The sequence below is a fragment of the Battus philenor genome, unplaced genomic scaffold (assembly GCF_028537555.1).
Source record: "Battus philenor isolate CCGP_79_NKW_IND1 unplaced genomic scaffold, ilBatPhil1.0.hap1 SCAF_29, whole genome shotgun sequence".
Lineage (NCBI taxonomy): Eukaryota > Metazoa > Arthropoda > Insecta > Lepidoptera > Papilionidae > Battus > Battus philenor.
In genome coordinates this window covers 2,438,101-2,454,285 of record NW_027181692.1, presented here as the reverse complement: position 1 = coordinate 2,454,285, position 16,185 = coordinate 2,438,101, and the positions used below count along the sequence as shown (strand labels likewise).

The window sequence follows — 16,185 nt, the reverse complement described above, 5'->3', positions numbered from 1 at the left end:
ATGTTTAACTATCGCATACGGATCAAGTAGCTAATGGTAAGTGGAGACTCATCTTAAAATTACAGATAATGCATGCACGGATACTGGACGCTGAATCGACGACATATTAGTTGATATATATATATATATGTATATGTGCTTTCAACAAGCGTCGTATTATCAAAATTTATTTGCATCCGTAAATATAATTGGCGGTAGGCGAAGAACTCGCGTTCAATTCGAACCCTGTATTACAACTTTTTGAACTACCCTCATAAAATGTTTTTAATAATGTCAATTGTAAGAAAATTTATTTAATTAACAACTATATTATTTTAAGATTTATAGATTTTATTAACAATAATATATTTTAGAAATACCTTCTCGTAACAGAGAATGTCAATATAAATTAAGTTCCTCTATCTTCGCTAGATGGCGCTGGTTGTATGTTACAATGCCGGTTACATATGTAACTTTGACAGTTATTGATTTGTATAGATTCAATTGACTTCAATTGTCAAAATGTTTTTAGCTTATCTGTCAAACCATCGGTGTACGCATGCGCAAGATCTGTAGGCAGATGTAAAAACCGCGTCTCATGCATCAAAATATTGAACACGATAGGAATGTTACACGGCTTCAAGTGACGTATATGAAATTATATTAAATCTTTAGGGCTTATGTTGAATAAGGAATTAAAGACTATTTTATTTCAATTCTGAATCAATTTAAAATATGTACATCTGAGTGGTGAGTGTGAGTTTTATGTAAAATACGGCGTTGATGTACCTGAAGTTGTAGGCGGATGACTTTTAAAATAAACTGTGTCTGTCTTTCATCCCAGCGTTTTAATTTTTGTGTTCCAGCACGTTAGGTGATGTCTCTAAAATTGTCTTCAAATTCCAAAACGCTACAACAGAGAAAGTCAATAAAAATGAAGTTCGTATATTCTTCAATAGAGGGCGCTGGTTGTATGTTATGCCGGTTATATAACTTAAACAATTATTTATATACAGATTCAAAGTGACTCCTACCTGCTTTATGGGGTTCGAATTTCCTGACTTCCTCTTTGAAAACTTAGCTTAGGATTTTTTTGAATAAGTCACATAAGGCGGTATTAATTGTTTGGACAGTTTGGCTCATCTCTTCACTCCGTCACCCATCTCTCTCACACTCTTTTTAACATCCAGTAATCAGCTACATATCGCGTTTTATATTATATTTATCTTCTAGAGTGTTCCATTGATTTGATTTATAGTTTATTATATCCGTGTACGAATACTGTGCCGATTGTGTTACCTTTAACGATAAAAATTAAACGTATATAATTTGTAATTATCGCGTAGGGCTCATACAATGCATTTTCCTATAACGCGTTACAAAAGTGTATCGTTATAAGGGTATATTGAATCCTCTTTGAAAATTTTGTCTATAAGTACAATATTTAATGGAATCAGGCGTTACCTTGCGGAAGTCCATCCTAAGTAAGAAAAGGACCAATATTTAGCCACTTCCGCACATGCAGTGGTAGTCGTGCAACAAAGTGCACCGCTCGCCAGCTGTTACACCGATTAGTGTAACATAACTCCTGAAGATGCCCCGTGGAGGGGTGAAACACGTGTTGAGTAATTTGGCGGTGGCGTTTGTGTGATTCGCATTGTTTGCCGCATACGCATTTATCAGCGGGCTTGCGGGCGGTGCTCTTTGTTGGACAACTACCACTGCCTGTGCGGAAGTGGCTTAATATTGGTCCTTTTCTTACAAGTAGTGTGGGACAGAGATAGTGCTCTACGAAGCCGAAGCAGATTGTCTCTTTCCAAAGGACGATGTGCAATATTTATCGCCGGGTACTGTATACAGATCCCGTAAAAACTTCATCGTTTTTAAATTTAGATTCTCTTTCACTGTTTTATTTTTTACAGTGTAGTATTGCTAGTATTAAAAAAAATTCAGACTTATTTAACATGAATCCCATTAGTATTTAAGATAGATTGAAGAATAATATGTTATGTGAAATTTTTATTCTACATCCCCTTAAAATTAAGGTTTATATTTAACTTTTTAATAACATAAAATAATTTGGTTTTAGTTAAAATTTTGATGATTATGAATTTGATGATTAACATATTCCATGCCATGTGTATGACCCCCGCTGCAGTTTTCGTTCAAGCCATTTGCAGTTCTCATTGAATAACAAAGGATTCTTAAACAAATGAATTGTAGGGTCGAATGTAGATAACTTCATATCACGCATGCGCGTACGTAATTCAGTGTATAGCATACGTCTTAAACGACTTTTTAAATGTTAAAGTGTACGCCCCACGCAGCCTGGATGGAAAATCTTCAAAAATTGTCGTTGCACGGATTTACTGTGATAAACGATACAAAAGGCCTTGTATTTAGTTAGTATAAGGTAAAGAATCAAATGTAGAACTAAAAGTTACATAGTATCATTTAATTCTTTGAAGCAATCGGATACTTTAAAAAAAATCACAAATTTTTCCAATTTGACCCATATCTCTGGGACATCTTCCGTCTACAGATCGTTTTACATTCTGTATACGTGTATTAAAATTTGATTATTGTGTTACCAAAACCGCTGTACCTCTCCTTAGGTATAAGCGCGCCTTTGAAAGGCGTGGCGCTCATTATTTTTCCCTTCCACCCACCAACTGGTCGTGTTAAGGCGCGATACAGCGATTGCTAAAGTCTGATATAGTCCAGTGACGTATAGTTGAGGTAGAAGTGAGGTAGGCATAGGAATGAAGAGTTTGAAAAGAGTCTTGCCCTCTCGTTACTAGGCTCTGTTAAGGCGATGATAGAGAACGAGCAGTCGTAGAGCGCTGGTAGAATCTTCTGATTTAAAGTGATGTCGCAGAAGGAGGATGCGGAGAGAGAGAGAAAGAACATCTGAGCTCCTCGTCCTCAATCGGAAACCTGAACGTCGGAGGGTGTCATACCGCACCTTTCTCCAACCCCCTTAGCATGGCTTTGGTGACGGAATCGCGGTGATCCGCCGCCGTTAAAACTCCGGTAGTATGCGAAAACGTTACCTTAGTTTTAACAAAAGGCGTTCAACACCGGTAGGAGTCCGGCATAGCACTAGCCCCCCCCCCTCAGCGGAAGGGTATCTCATGCAGGATTTCCCCACGAGTAAAAAAAAAGTGGGCAGGCTACATAGCGGGCAGTCCAGATGAACGCTGGTGATTTAATGACCAACCACGAAGACATCCGACATTAGGTGGACAAGCTACCTTTTAAGGTCCTCGGAAGACGTTAGATCCAAGCCGTGTCCAATCGGTGATACTGTGAATCTATAAGAGAAGCTGAAGCCCACCTGTGGACGTCGTACAAATGAAATTTAAAAACAAAAAACTCTAAAGCTTTCACAACTGATTGTATACAAATTGATAATTTTGAAATAGGTTATATTTATTTATTTTAAAAATACGATAGGTCAATAACATTCTCCAGTCTAGTCTGTATCCACAGATAGTAAACAATAATTAATCTTAATATATAGTAATACGAATATTGGCAACGCTTTTTCTTACTATCATTGTGGTTTTATTATTTCTGAAACCATTTTTGGATAGAGTGTAATATACATTGTCAGAAAGTTTGCCATACATGCACTCTTAGAGTTTACTACTATAACTAATCATCCTGTAGATCATGGATGCACAGACTTATTAAGACTAGGGGCCACTCGGGCAAATCATGAACTGATGGCGGGCCGGCCGACAGAAGTATAGGTAATTAAAGACGATAAAAAATTGATAATAATTAATAAAATTGAAAAAGAATACAATTCAATATTTTTCAAATGTACGAGAGTATTATTTTTGCTGTCGGCGGGCCACCAGTATTCGACCAGCAGGCCGCGGTCTGTGCATCCATGCTGTAGTCGAATTAACATTATAACACGTCGAATTAATATTCGACAGTTAAGAACATAACCTTTTTTAGTAAGAATTGACTACCAATCGAATTTTTAAAATCAATAATACAATTACAATTTTAAATATTTAAATCTGTTATATTTTGTATAATGCACTTTCACAATACAAATACAGGGTTCGAATTCGGATGCGAGAAAAGTATATTTAATTAGAAAATTGCGAAGTACTTATTTTTAGATAATAAAACATTTGGAAGGATAGTTTAGTAAACTTGTACCATCCCCGAAGGTGACGACGGATGTGAACGACCTCGACAAGGACGAGGTGAACATCATCTCGGGAGCCCTGGAGCTCCGCAAGAAGACGGTGTCGGACGTGATGACGAAGCTGGAGGATGCCTTCATGCTGCCCATCACGTCAGTGCTGGACTTTGAGACCATGTCGGAGATTGTAAAATCTGGTAAGATTGATGATATTATTATTAAGCAGCTTCCCAGACTTCGTGTAACTAGCAGAAGATATTATTCTTCATCATTTTAGTCATATGACGTCCCCTTCAGGACGTCCTCCAAAGAATTCAAATAGGACCAGCTGAAAAGAGCCTGCAACTAACGCAGAGTTCCCCAAACTTTTTTGTGTCGTAGACCCCTTGCCATGTTTTTCCGTGTTGGATAGACCCCATACTTACCTGATATTGATTTCCTGTAAATTTCTAACTGTAGTGAAATTTAGTGTATGTTCAAAATGTATTGCGACCACAAAGCGAATACCAACATCCTACAACCTACACAATTTTATAAACATATATATATATTTTTTTTTACCTTATAGGTACTTTAATAAATAATGTAAATGTTTTAATATTATAAGATAGTATGATGTAAGTAAACAGGTACTATCAGTGTATGTGTTGAGATCCACTATCGTGGATCCCCATTTTCATTTCATGAACCTCCAAATTTTTTTTCGCTGACGTAGACCCCTTGCAGGTTGTCATAGACCCGTAGGGGTCGATATAGACCACTTTGGGAATCACTGAACTAACGTCTTAACTTAGTATGTTGAACACCATGTGAATTTAAAATATCTTTATTCATGAAGGCATTTATTCGCACTTAAGTGGTAAGCTATCTACTCGGAACGCTAATGTGTTCAGAAGAGCCAGAAACTCAACAGTTGCTCTTTTTAAAAGAAGTCCAATTTTGTGTGTGTACATTATAATATCAACAATGTAAATGAGTCGACAAAAGTTCCACACGTTTCGATCAACTAAAAACTCGTGAATGCTATAATAAGATTTATTCAATAATATATTTTTAATTTTAGATTTAAAACTAAGAAAAAGATTGTCTGGTAATGATCGCCTCTTGTACCTGTATATAGTTTCTTTTCTTTTTAGTTATTGTCTATGGTGTACAACAAAGTAATTAAATAAGAAAAATGGGGTCTAATATATTGGGGAACTTTGTTATATATGCGTACACACAGAAAAAATTTCGGTCTATAAATAATATGTTGTTAAATATTTATAAATATAATATGCATTATATAGTTCCGTTGTAACATGTATATACATAAATTACCAGTGATATCTGATCATATCAGGGTACTCAAGGATCCCGGTGTACGAGGGCAGCCGCGGGAATATAATAACGGTGCTGTTCATCAAAGACCTGGCTTTCGTGGACCCCGACGACAACACCCCGCTGAAAACTCTCTGCCAGTACTACCAGAACCCCTGCAACTTCGTCTTCGAGGACGTGACCCTGGATGTGATGTTTAAGCAGTTCAAAGAAGGTAAGGTTTATCAACAAACATACGTGAAGTCCCACAACCGTTGAGATTGAATTCGGAATTGCGTTGTAATGTTCCCAGGTGTAACAATAGATATATGACTACCGCCATCTATTGGTGCAGCAGTAACAGCGACATATCTAAAATTGATATAACATTGCAAAGAAAGTACCACCACTAGTATATTAGATCCAATCAAAGGTTGTTACTATGACCAGCGACATCTGCTCCGTGACCTTAACTATATCATGGGCCCACCTAGTAGGCGGCCTGTCCACGCCTATTGTTGCACTCGAGAACCTTTCGACTCCATCGGCCGATAGATGGAGTTGGCGGCAATAATTATGAAAAATATTAAATGTCTGTTTTACCTTTTTTATTTTACATTTATTTCTGAAAATAAAAACTTTATTCCTATCAATAACAGTGTTTATAATATTGTAAATATTATCCAAAGGTCACAAAGGGCATATGGCGTTCGTGCATCGGATCAACAACGAGGGTGAAGGCGATCCCTTCTACGAGACCATAGGCCTGGTCACGCTAGAGGATGTCATTGAAGAGATGATCCAGGCGGAAATTGTGGATGAAACTGATGTGTTCAGTAAGTATTCTACTTGATTGCCCAAGGATACAGGGTGATTTGTTAAGTATTAAGAAATTTATAAAAAAAAGATGTATGTATTCGGTGGAGAGGTTCTCTTATGGCGTGATAAAGGTATATAGGGATATATATTTATACACAGGGTGATTGGTATTGGAAAAAAGCTTACAAGCATTTACACCTGTTTTAATCACCCGTATAATGTGGTAACTTTGAAATTTGTACTATTAATTTATTTTTTATTTTAGAATACGATAGACTAATAACTTCTAATAGTATCAAGTCTACACGGACAGATAATAAACAATAAATAAATTTAATATATAGTTATATGAAGTTAAAACGAATTTTTTTAGTATATTATCATTACATTATTATTATTATTATTGAAACCATTGATTGTTGCAAAAGAGCTAAAGATTCACTAGTTAAAAGCCTTTACATATATTTCCAATCAACCTGTATAATATTGTTTCTTTATCCAAATCAAAAGGACTAATAAACTATATTTTTTTACATTTTCACAGTGGACAACCGCACGAAACGGCGCAGGAATCGACCACAGAACAAGCTCCAGGACTTCGCTGCCTTCGCCGAGCGTCATGAGAACCAGCGTATCCACATCTCACCTCAGCTCACCCTCGCAACCTTCCAGTTCTTGAGCACCAGTGGGTAGTTTACTTTTAATGATATTGATAAATTGCTGCACAGAAAGTCAATTGACTATCCACATGCTTTGTTGTCTCTAGAATCAATTGACTGTCCGTATTAGTCTTACCAACATACATACAAGTTGATTCTTTTTCATTTCTCTAAAGCTTTTAACGCCTATATATATTATACAGGGTGTATATGATTCAAAGTAAAAAATAACTTCCATGGTGGTCGAATGTAACTCAGTGTTGAAATATTTAATGTATGATAATATTTGTGACCTCTACATCCCTGAACTAATCCTTCAAATTCATTTCTAATTAAAAACCCGCTAGAATAATGAAGCTAGCTATACCCATCCCCCTCCCCCCTGTCTAACGGTTACAGGAAAAGTTATAATTTGAAATTCGAATTCTGCCACCGGACAGTATCAAAATTCTGATGCCATTGGTTGCAGGTGTGGACGCCTTCCGACCTGACACAGTGTCGGAGACGGTGCTACGGCGTCTTCTAAAACAGGACGTGATCCAGCACATCAAAGTGAAGAATAAAACAAAACGAGACCCTTGCACCTATGTCTTCCAGCAGGGGAAATCGGTAACACAAGGCTCTCACCACATATGATCTACTACAACATCCACTATAATATGATAAAAATATTTATTATTTCTAATAGGCTTCGCAAAGCACTATAGAAAGGTCAAGATATTTGTTTAAACGCAGACTACTGGCAGGTACCAAATGATTCTATCAAGAAAAACCTTCTGACAAACTTGACTATTCTTCTTAATTTTATTTTATTGTTACAAATTCTCTACCGCAGTACTAATTCTACTTATGTATTTCTCCTATATAATCTTTAATAATAAAACATGTTTTAAATATCAAACATGCTTTAACATAAGGTTTGAATTTTTCCAATGTTAAATCTAAAATTGCTTCAGGGACATGTTCTGGCTAAATTCCCATATAGATAAGAGTATTGCTGAAGTTTGTTCCGCTATTTCTTACAACGTTAACGCTTTCCGAATGGGTAGTAACGTTTTTTTCCGCTATTGGGGACCTCTCGTTCCCCTATCTCTGGGACAGGGACTTTTTATTTCTAATAATTTATTCATATAATTTTTTATTATTATCACCCCTTACCTCTTTCACATATCATATTATCTGTCTACGATTTTTCCAGTCTTTCAGTTCTCTCTCATTCCATTAGCCATACATCCATCCTCAACCACTACATTCTAGGTTCCCCTACTATTTTATTTTGCAACATTACATTTATTGTTCATACGTTTAACACATATTTTCTTTATAATTATCATATTATATGATACTGTTTATTGCACTGTTTTTGGTACTACTTTATTTATTTTATTTCTATATTTCAGTGTTTGCATTGCTTTTTTATTCATATTCAAGTCTATTTGAATCTATTGCTGTGTTTTATTTTTACCTATGGCATTTATCACCACCTTCCTGCAGTAGCTGAGGAAGCTTTCTCTCTCCCCTTCTTTTTGCATGATGGCCGAGATACTCCTTTCCTCTATCTTTTTGCCCCATCCGGCATTCGGAATCTGCGCGCAGTCTTCCGAACGCCGGACAGTGGACCACGGTCTGGCCCACGCCCGGTTCACAGAAGCACGAGGGATCCTCCTTGAGCTTGAACCTGTGAAGGTACTCAGAGAACCCCGGGTAGTGGTAGGATGTAGGTGGGTAGCAACGTTAGCCTGTTAGTGAAAGCCCATGCTGGGGTCCCTTCGAAGGGTGACCTTGAGCCTAGTAACATGAAGCGTCTACTGCAGCGATCTAAAAGCTCAGCAGGCCATATAAATCCGGCATAGCCTAGTCAGGGTCTTGGGCTGATGTAACTGTATTTTTGTACCAGGTGGACTACTTCGTGCTGATCCTGGAAGGCCGCGTGGAGGTGACCGTCGGCCGCGAGAACCTGGTATTCGAAGCCGGACCCTTCACCTACTTCGGCGTCCAAGCCCTCACGCAAAACATTGGTGTTGGTAAGCAAAATTATTTAATATTTGATTCTCAGTTACCGGGGCTGCGAAGCCACAAGCCATTTCAATGAAGGTCTGACCGCTAACTTACAGGATGTTTTATTATAGGTGTGAAAGTTTTAGGAGTGAATGCATAGCTTATTTAATGTCAATTAATATATGGTACACGCTATCCAAAAGTCAATGATTTCAGAAATAATAAATAACGTAACAGTGATGTACTAAGAAAAATAATTTTTAAAATTCGTATTACTACATATTAAAATTAATAATTGTTTACCATCTATCCTTGCAGAGTGTACTGCCAGAAGTTATTGGCTTGAAGGATTGCAATAGAAAAAATGAATTAATGTCACATATTTCAAAGTGATCACTTTAATAAGGGTGATTGGATATAGGTGTCAAAGTTATTTGTTGACAAACGAAGTACACATTCACCTCTGTAGAGCTTTTTTACTCATTAATAATCTTCCTGTGTAACAAATTTCTACCATTGTACTGACTCGTAACAATATTTTAAAACTATTTATATATATATATAGCATATTCCTTCTGATGAGTTAATGTGAACCAAAGCAATAATTAATTATAATAAATAGTAATCTTAATTTATAAAACATTTTTTCTTACTATATTATTATTATGTTATTTATTATTTCTGAAACAATTTTTGATAGAATGTACCCTTTCACACCTATCACCAATTATATTGTGGTGGAGTTTAACAGGTTCGGTAGGCAATGTTAGAGACAACACCTAACGAGCTGGAGCACAAAAATTAAAACGTTTAGATAAAAGATAGACAGAGTTTATTTTAAAAGTCATTCGCCTACAACTTCAGATACACCAACGCCGTAATAAATTATTTATCATACGAGTGAAATAATTTTTACGTAAAACTTTCACCACTCATTTGTAGATATTAAACATTGATTGAAAATTGATATAAGATAGTATTTAATTATGTATTCCATCACAGCACTAAAGATTTAATACAAATTCACAAACAACAACACATATGTCACTTGACGCCGTTCGCCATTGTTATTAAAGGGTTTTATTTAGTTCGACTCGTACGGAATTTATTTATTTGGGTCAAAATTAGAAATTGAAATTTAAGCACCTTCCCGTTGTCAGATTGATCTGAAATTTGGTACACACATTTAATTTAGATGACAATACAATATAATAAAATCAATAACATTATAAATCTAAGATGGCCGCCGACACAAAATGAAGCATTACATATTTTTCCTTAACCCCCTCAATATGGGTATCAAATGAAAGGGCTACACTAGTAAAACACGATGATTATGTTAAAATTTAAAATTCAAGATGTACGCCGTTCCAATATGGCGGACTAGGTACATATTTTTTCACAACCACCACAATATGGGTATCAAAAAACCGTTTAACTTAAAAGTTTTTTTTAAATGTATTTATATTTCATAATATTTTTCGGCGTGAGACGCGGTTTTGACAATCGCCTACAAATCATACGCCGCGCGCGTCTTTACATTTTGCGCATGCGTAGACCGATGGATTGACAGATAAGCGAAAGCATTTTGACAACTGTGATTAATTCGCTACAATATATTTACAGATTAATTCTCATTTACTGTCTAATCTATTATTGTTTTTCGCGATGTAATATTAAAAGTGTTCTACAGCGGAATCTCCGACGCCGTCGGCGATGGGCTCCCTGCAGAACATCAACATGGACTCGATGCTGCGTCACACCTTCGTGCCGGACTACTCCGTGCGGGCTATCACGGAGCTCTATTACCTCACAGTAAAACGGTACATGACGAAATGATATATGACATTGTGTTTTCAAAATTCGACAAAAGATGGCACTGTATTCAAAATGTCATAAGTTAACTGGATCACTACAGAGTCGCAACTCCTGGTGGCTAAGTGTGGTTGTATAGCTTATATTTAATTGGCTAATGTTCGTTTGTTAAATTACATCTGGAATGAGGAGTTTTGTAGACGAACGGAGGTAACCGGAGGTAGACCAGTGTTTCTCAACCTTTTTTGTGCCATGCTCCACTTATTCTTTCTAAAATTCTTACATCCTATGTAACATACTAAATTTTAATATTATAGCGAGGAGTTTTAACTCGTGTCGAGTCTTTAATGGAATCAGGCGTTACCTTGCGGAAGTCCATCCTAAGTAAGAAAAGGACCAATATTTAGCCACTTCCGCATTAGTACTTCCGCATTCCGCGCACCCATTAGTGCCAAACACAGAGTCTGACTCTAATCGGTGTAACATAACTCCTGAAGATGCCCCGTGGAGGAGTGAAACACGTGTTGAGTGATTTGACGGTGGCAGTTATGTAGTTCGCATTGTTTGCCGCATGCGCATTTGTCAGCGGGTTGGCGGGCGGTACACTTTGTTGCACGACTATTGCTGCATAGCGGAAGTAGCTATATATTAGTACTTTTATTACTAATGTTTATAGCTGTGTATAACCTCTTTATAACTTATTATCAGAATGCATCATCTTCTTCTTTTCAACCTGACTCCTAACTGCAAGGCATAAGCTTCCCCCAAATGTCACTATGACTGATATCATATCCAGACTACTACTGCATGTGCGGAAGTGGCTAAATATTGGTCCTTTTCTTACTGAGTCCATTTAGGAATTGCCCATTTAAACAATCAAATTGGCCACCTGTGGGGCATGGACCCCACGTTAGGAAAACATTGACCTAAATCGAAATTGTCAATATTTGAACATTTATTTTAATCTTTTAAGACTGACCAATAATTGCGCACATTGCATGGCGGTAAGCTGATGTTCGAATTTTCTCATTTGCGTTACATATTTAAAGATTTTACTGGTGTATTAATTAAAAATAGAAGTTGGGATAATTCTTAGTAATTTATTTGGGTGTAATAAATCTTAAAACACGGATCTTCACATAAGCCCACATTACAAGGTGGATGCCGTCTAACTCCGGCGTTAGTAACGAAAGGGTTAAGCGGTAGAGGACCAAGACTTGCAATCGTAGGTAGCGGGTCCGATTCAAGGAACCATTCTTTTATAAGTGGGGCATGGCACAAAAAACGGTTTCCCAAACCCTGGTTTTGGTGAATGTCTTGTTCAATTCGAATGTCATTCCAGGTCTCTCTACTTAGCTGCTAAACGGGCAACACTAATGGAGAAAGGCGCTTTATCCAAGGGTGCAACCAACGAGCAATTTGACACCGAGGTGGATAAGGTAAGATCATCTCTTTAATATCAAGAATAGATGGACTCTGGAGCCTTGATGTTTTGGAGTGGAGCCCACGGACTGGCAAGCCCAGGTTAGGATGTCCATTATCAAGGTTGACAGACAACCTTTAGGTTGTCGGAAGACCCTGGATGTAGACTGTTTTCATCCGGTCTTTTTGGCAATATATGTATGAAGCCAAGTCCAACAGTGGACTTAATACATCTGAAATAATGACCACTACCGCCTTCTAGATTCATAGTATAGTGGTTGAAGACTACATTATGAAGATATGTCATTTTTATTCTACAGGGTGATTGGTTACAGGTGTAAAATCTTTAAAGGGGTAACTGTATATCTTATTTGGTGTCAATTATTTTATGGTACATCCTATATATAAATAATGGTTTTGAAACTAAAATCATTTTTAATAATTGTATTACTACACTTTAAAATGAAATATTATTTACTTAGTTTCTGCAGAGTTTGTACTATCTGAACTCATTGACTTGTCGAATTGTTATAGAAAAAGTAAATTAGTTAAAAATATTTCAGAATTATCACGTAAAACATAGTAATTGGAATGCTTTGACACATATAACCGGTCATCCTGTATATATAAATAACTATTATGTTCAACCTACCCCTAAAGTTCCTTTTACAACATTTCCTTTCCACCCATCCCTAATTCAATCCTTCCATATCCAGAGGCTCGGGTGCTCAAGTGGAAATTCACCATCAGGTCGCACCACCAGCAGGTTACCGCGTACTCGAAGCTTAGACATGTATAAAGAGGATTTTGGATCTACATCCAATAACAATAAGGTTTAATTTTGGTTTTTAGTAAGGTAGACAAAAGGTAAAGACAAAAGTAAGTGTTTATACCTAAACTATTCTAGATCTAAGCGTTATAAGGACTGAAGAGATCCACAAAAGAGTCAATATTTTAGTTAGGTCAAAGAATTACCCGGTTGAAATGGCAGTAGGCGAGCATATCGCTCATGCAACTGACAGTCCTTGGGGCCGAAAGATTTCCCGACCATGTGCCGGTAGACGCGGCGTGACTAGACTCCTACCAGGCAGACCGATGACATAATCCAGGCAAAAGACCGGATATCATGACGATCTTTGGTCAGGTAGACAGTAGATAGGTCTCCTATGTTTTGCACTAGGTGTTTATCAGCTGTCATGATGATAATGATAAACCATTAGTTGCTTTTGGGCTCAGTTACTATATATCTGATGAGGAGATCAACGGAATAAAGTGCTACCGAAACCGCTATACCGCGCCTTAGGTATAGGCGGGGTGAGACGGGGGAATATCCGCCCTTCCGTCTGCCCCCCACCTCGCCGCGCTTTCTTAAGGCTCGGTACAGCGGTTTGGGTGACACCTTAGTTAAAACAATAATTAAATCAAATATAACGTTTATTTCAATAAAGGCTTAGTTAGATCTTGAGTGTTTCCACACAAAATTTATCCCTTGTATCTCGTGTGTCAAAAGACAAGCAATGTGCGAGACTTTAATAAAAAAAAAACTGACAGATGTCACATTGACAGGTTTAAAAAAACTTGTACCAATTGCAGTTGAATCCTAAAACGAATATAATAGAGCTAATGCAAGTAACGAATTCGAATTACGCGTCCACCGATAATGTCAGCGACAGACGACTTCTCAATAATCAAATCGGCGAGCGCTTAGCCAAATCGGTCGAACCGCTTTCGAATGCCAACCAATTTCACGCGAATACGAGTGCCAAAATCGAACACTGGCCAAACGCGACGAAGTCTGTTTCGAACCTTCTCGAAAGCTCTGTCCATTCGACGAACGACGAGGTTTCGTGCTGTTCCAACGACTATGTTAACTACTTGGATGCTAGTAATTGCGACGAATGTCTGCGGAACAATTTCTGGATGAAGACGGTAACAGACGGCAGCTGTAAACTCTATGGTTAGTTGTTTATTTTTGACATTTATGTCGCCATTTTGCGTCGAATGACAGCTGTCATTTGTGACAGTTCGTCGTAAGACTCATTTCACTTTAGTTTGGAATATTATAAATGTACAATGTATACAAATACTAGTAAATTATATGTCGTATGAACTATGAAAGTTAAACCCTTAGTGTGCTTCTATACATGAATAAAGTCGTCGTTCAAAATTCTCTACTTCCTCCATTTTGAACGAAAACCATTTAGTGACTTACTAAAACAAAATTCTTCCTAGAACCAGAAGCAAGCTGTAAAAAGAAAAAGACTACGTTTCGCACGGATTCATCCCTTTTAATAATCCACAATCTCTCATCGAGCAGCGATAATATAAACGAAACAGAATCGATTAGAAATATCGATAAAATTCACAAACACCCAACGATTGTGAATTCCGATGAATCGAAAAATAAAAAGTTAAATTTCAAAAGTCAATCCATTGTCAGACCTAACGTAGCCAATTCTAGAGAAATCGATAAAACATCGGCGCATGTAAAAATCGATACGAATCGTACAAAAGAAAGAGACGAATGCAATATAGACAACTCTTTGTATTACGGAAGAGATGAAATGAGACGGAGGGAGACGGAGCAACTGGTTTTGATGCAGCTGTCAAAAATAATACGTATATTGGAGAAGAAAGATTTAACTTGATAATTGCAGGTTACTCTGTTTTCATTGTGACAGTAGCTTTAGTTAAATTTTAACTGTGAAGGTTAGTAGAATTGTTAACGATAAAAATTTATGAATATTATTATATACATGGTGTTCATTTGGGTACTTTATGAGAGAAATGCGAAAAGAGTCCGTAACGGTAGAAAAAAAATATTTGAACTCTCTCATAAGTTTTCACAAACTAAGACTCAATTAGAATTGTAAAATAAAACGTGGCGATGTATAGAAGGTATGTGTAAGCAGGGGCGGCTGTAGCTCGTGTTGCGCCCGTGTGCAATGACACCCTGGCGCCCCCTATGCCTGAACCCTGGGGGGGGGGGGGCTGCGGCTATAACTGTTAACTTTGCCGTCGTAACAAGAAAGTTTTGTTCATATTCCAACAAGCTATTTTATAAGTAGGTATAGCTTACAGTATGGTATTAGCTACGGCCTTTCTTATGACGGCAGAATAACACTCATTGTTTTTATGACTGTAGCACATCTCTGTTACGTAACTAAGCGGCGAGCCACGATAATTCTTGTTTCGTCTTGTGTTTTAAGTTTTATGGACAGCGAAAAGTCTTGAATTTCTGTTTCGTTGTCTAGACCTCGTTTCAGGGAGCGCCGCGGCGCCCGTGTGTATTGCACACCCTGCACTATAGGTTAAGCCCTGTTTAAACAATGAGAATGAAAGAAAATGTGAAGGAAGGAAGAAGATAGAATGCCAAATATTGTGACGTAAAATGAAAAATAAATAGTACTATACTGAAAATCTAAGAAATTAAAGTCTGTGTCCCAAAAAATGATAGAAGGAAGGAGTAAAAAAATGTGTTCTCTAGACCTGAGTTCCGCAAACTTTTTTGTGTCGTAGACCCCTTGCCATTTTTTCCGTGTTGGGTAGACCCCCTACTTACCTGATATTGATTTCCTGTAAATTTCTAACTGTAGTGAAGTTTAGTGTATGTTTAAAATGTATTACGACCGCAAAGTGAATACCAACATCCTACAACTTAAACAATTTTATAAGCATATATAATATTTTTTTTTACTTCATAGGTACTTTTATAAATAATGTAAATGTTTTAAAATTATAAGATAGTATGATGTAAGTAAATGGGTACTATCAGTGTATGTGTTGAGATCCACTATCGTGGACCCCGATTTTCATTTTATGGAACCCCAAATTTTTTTTCGCTGAAGTAGACCCCTTGCAGGTTGTCATAGACCCCTAGGGGTCGATATAGACCACTTTGGGAATCACTGCTCTAGACACAAATGTGTTTCATACCTTACACTGATGCTTGTGTTAATAAAGAATTAGCCCGCTCCAAAAACAACTCGGATGAGTTATTTCTATTTTTAGTGACATATTTTACAATAT

General features: G+C 37.1%; 1 protein-coding gene across 1 annotated transcript in view; it reads left to right on the top strand.

Moving 5' to 3' along the window:
• The window catches only part of LOC137926437 (unextended protein-like), a 47,348-nt gene extending 33,230 nt beyond the window's left edge, over nucleotides 1–14,118 (top strand). Inside the window, exons 6-14 of the mRNA XM_068770035.1 lie at nucleotides 4,170–4,341; nucleotides 5,487–5,678; nucleotides 6,133–6,279; nucleotides 6,807–6,947; nucleotides 7,391–7,530; nucleotides 8,819–8,945; nucleotides 10,613–10,742; nucleotides 12,077–12,173; nucleotides 13,750–14,118. Coding sequence (XP_068626136.1) covers nucleotides 4,170–4,341; nucleotides 5,487–5,678; nucleotides 6,133–6,279; nucleotides 6,807–6,947; nucleotides 7,391–7,530; nucleotides 8,819–8,945; nucleotides 10,613–10,742; nucleotides 12,077–12,173; nucleotides 13,750–14,118 — 1,515 coding nt within the window. The remainder of the gene's footprint in view (nucleotides 1–4,169; nucleotides 4,342–5,486; nucleotides 5,679–6,132; nucleotides 6,280–6,806; nucleotides 6,948–7,390; nucleotides 7,531–8,818; nucleotides 8,946–10,612; nucleotides 10,743–12,076; nucleotides 12,174–13,749) is intronic.
• Nucleotides 14,119–16,185: the final 2,067 nt, after the last annotated feature.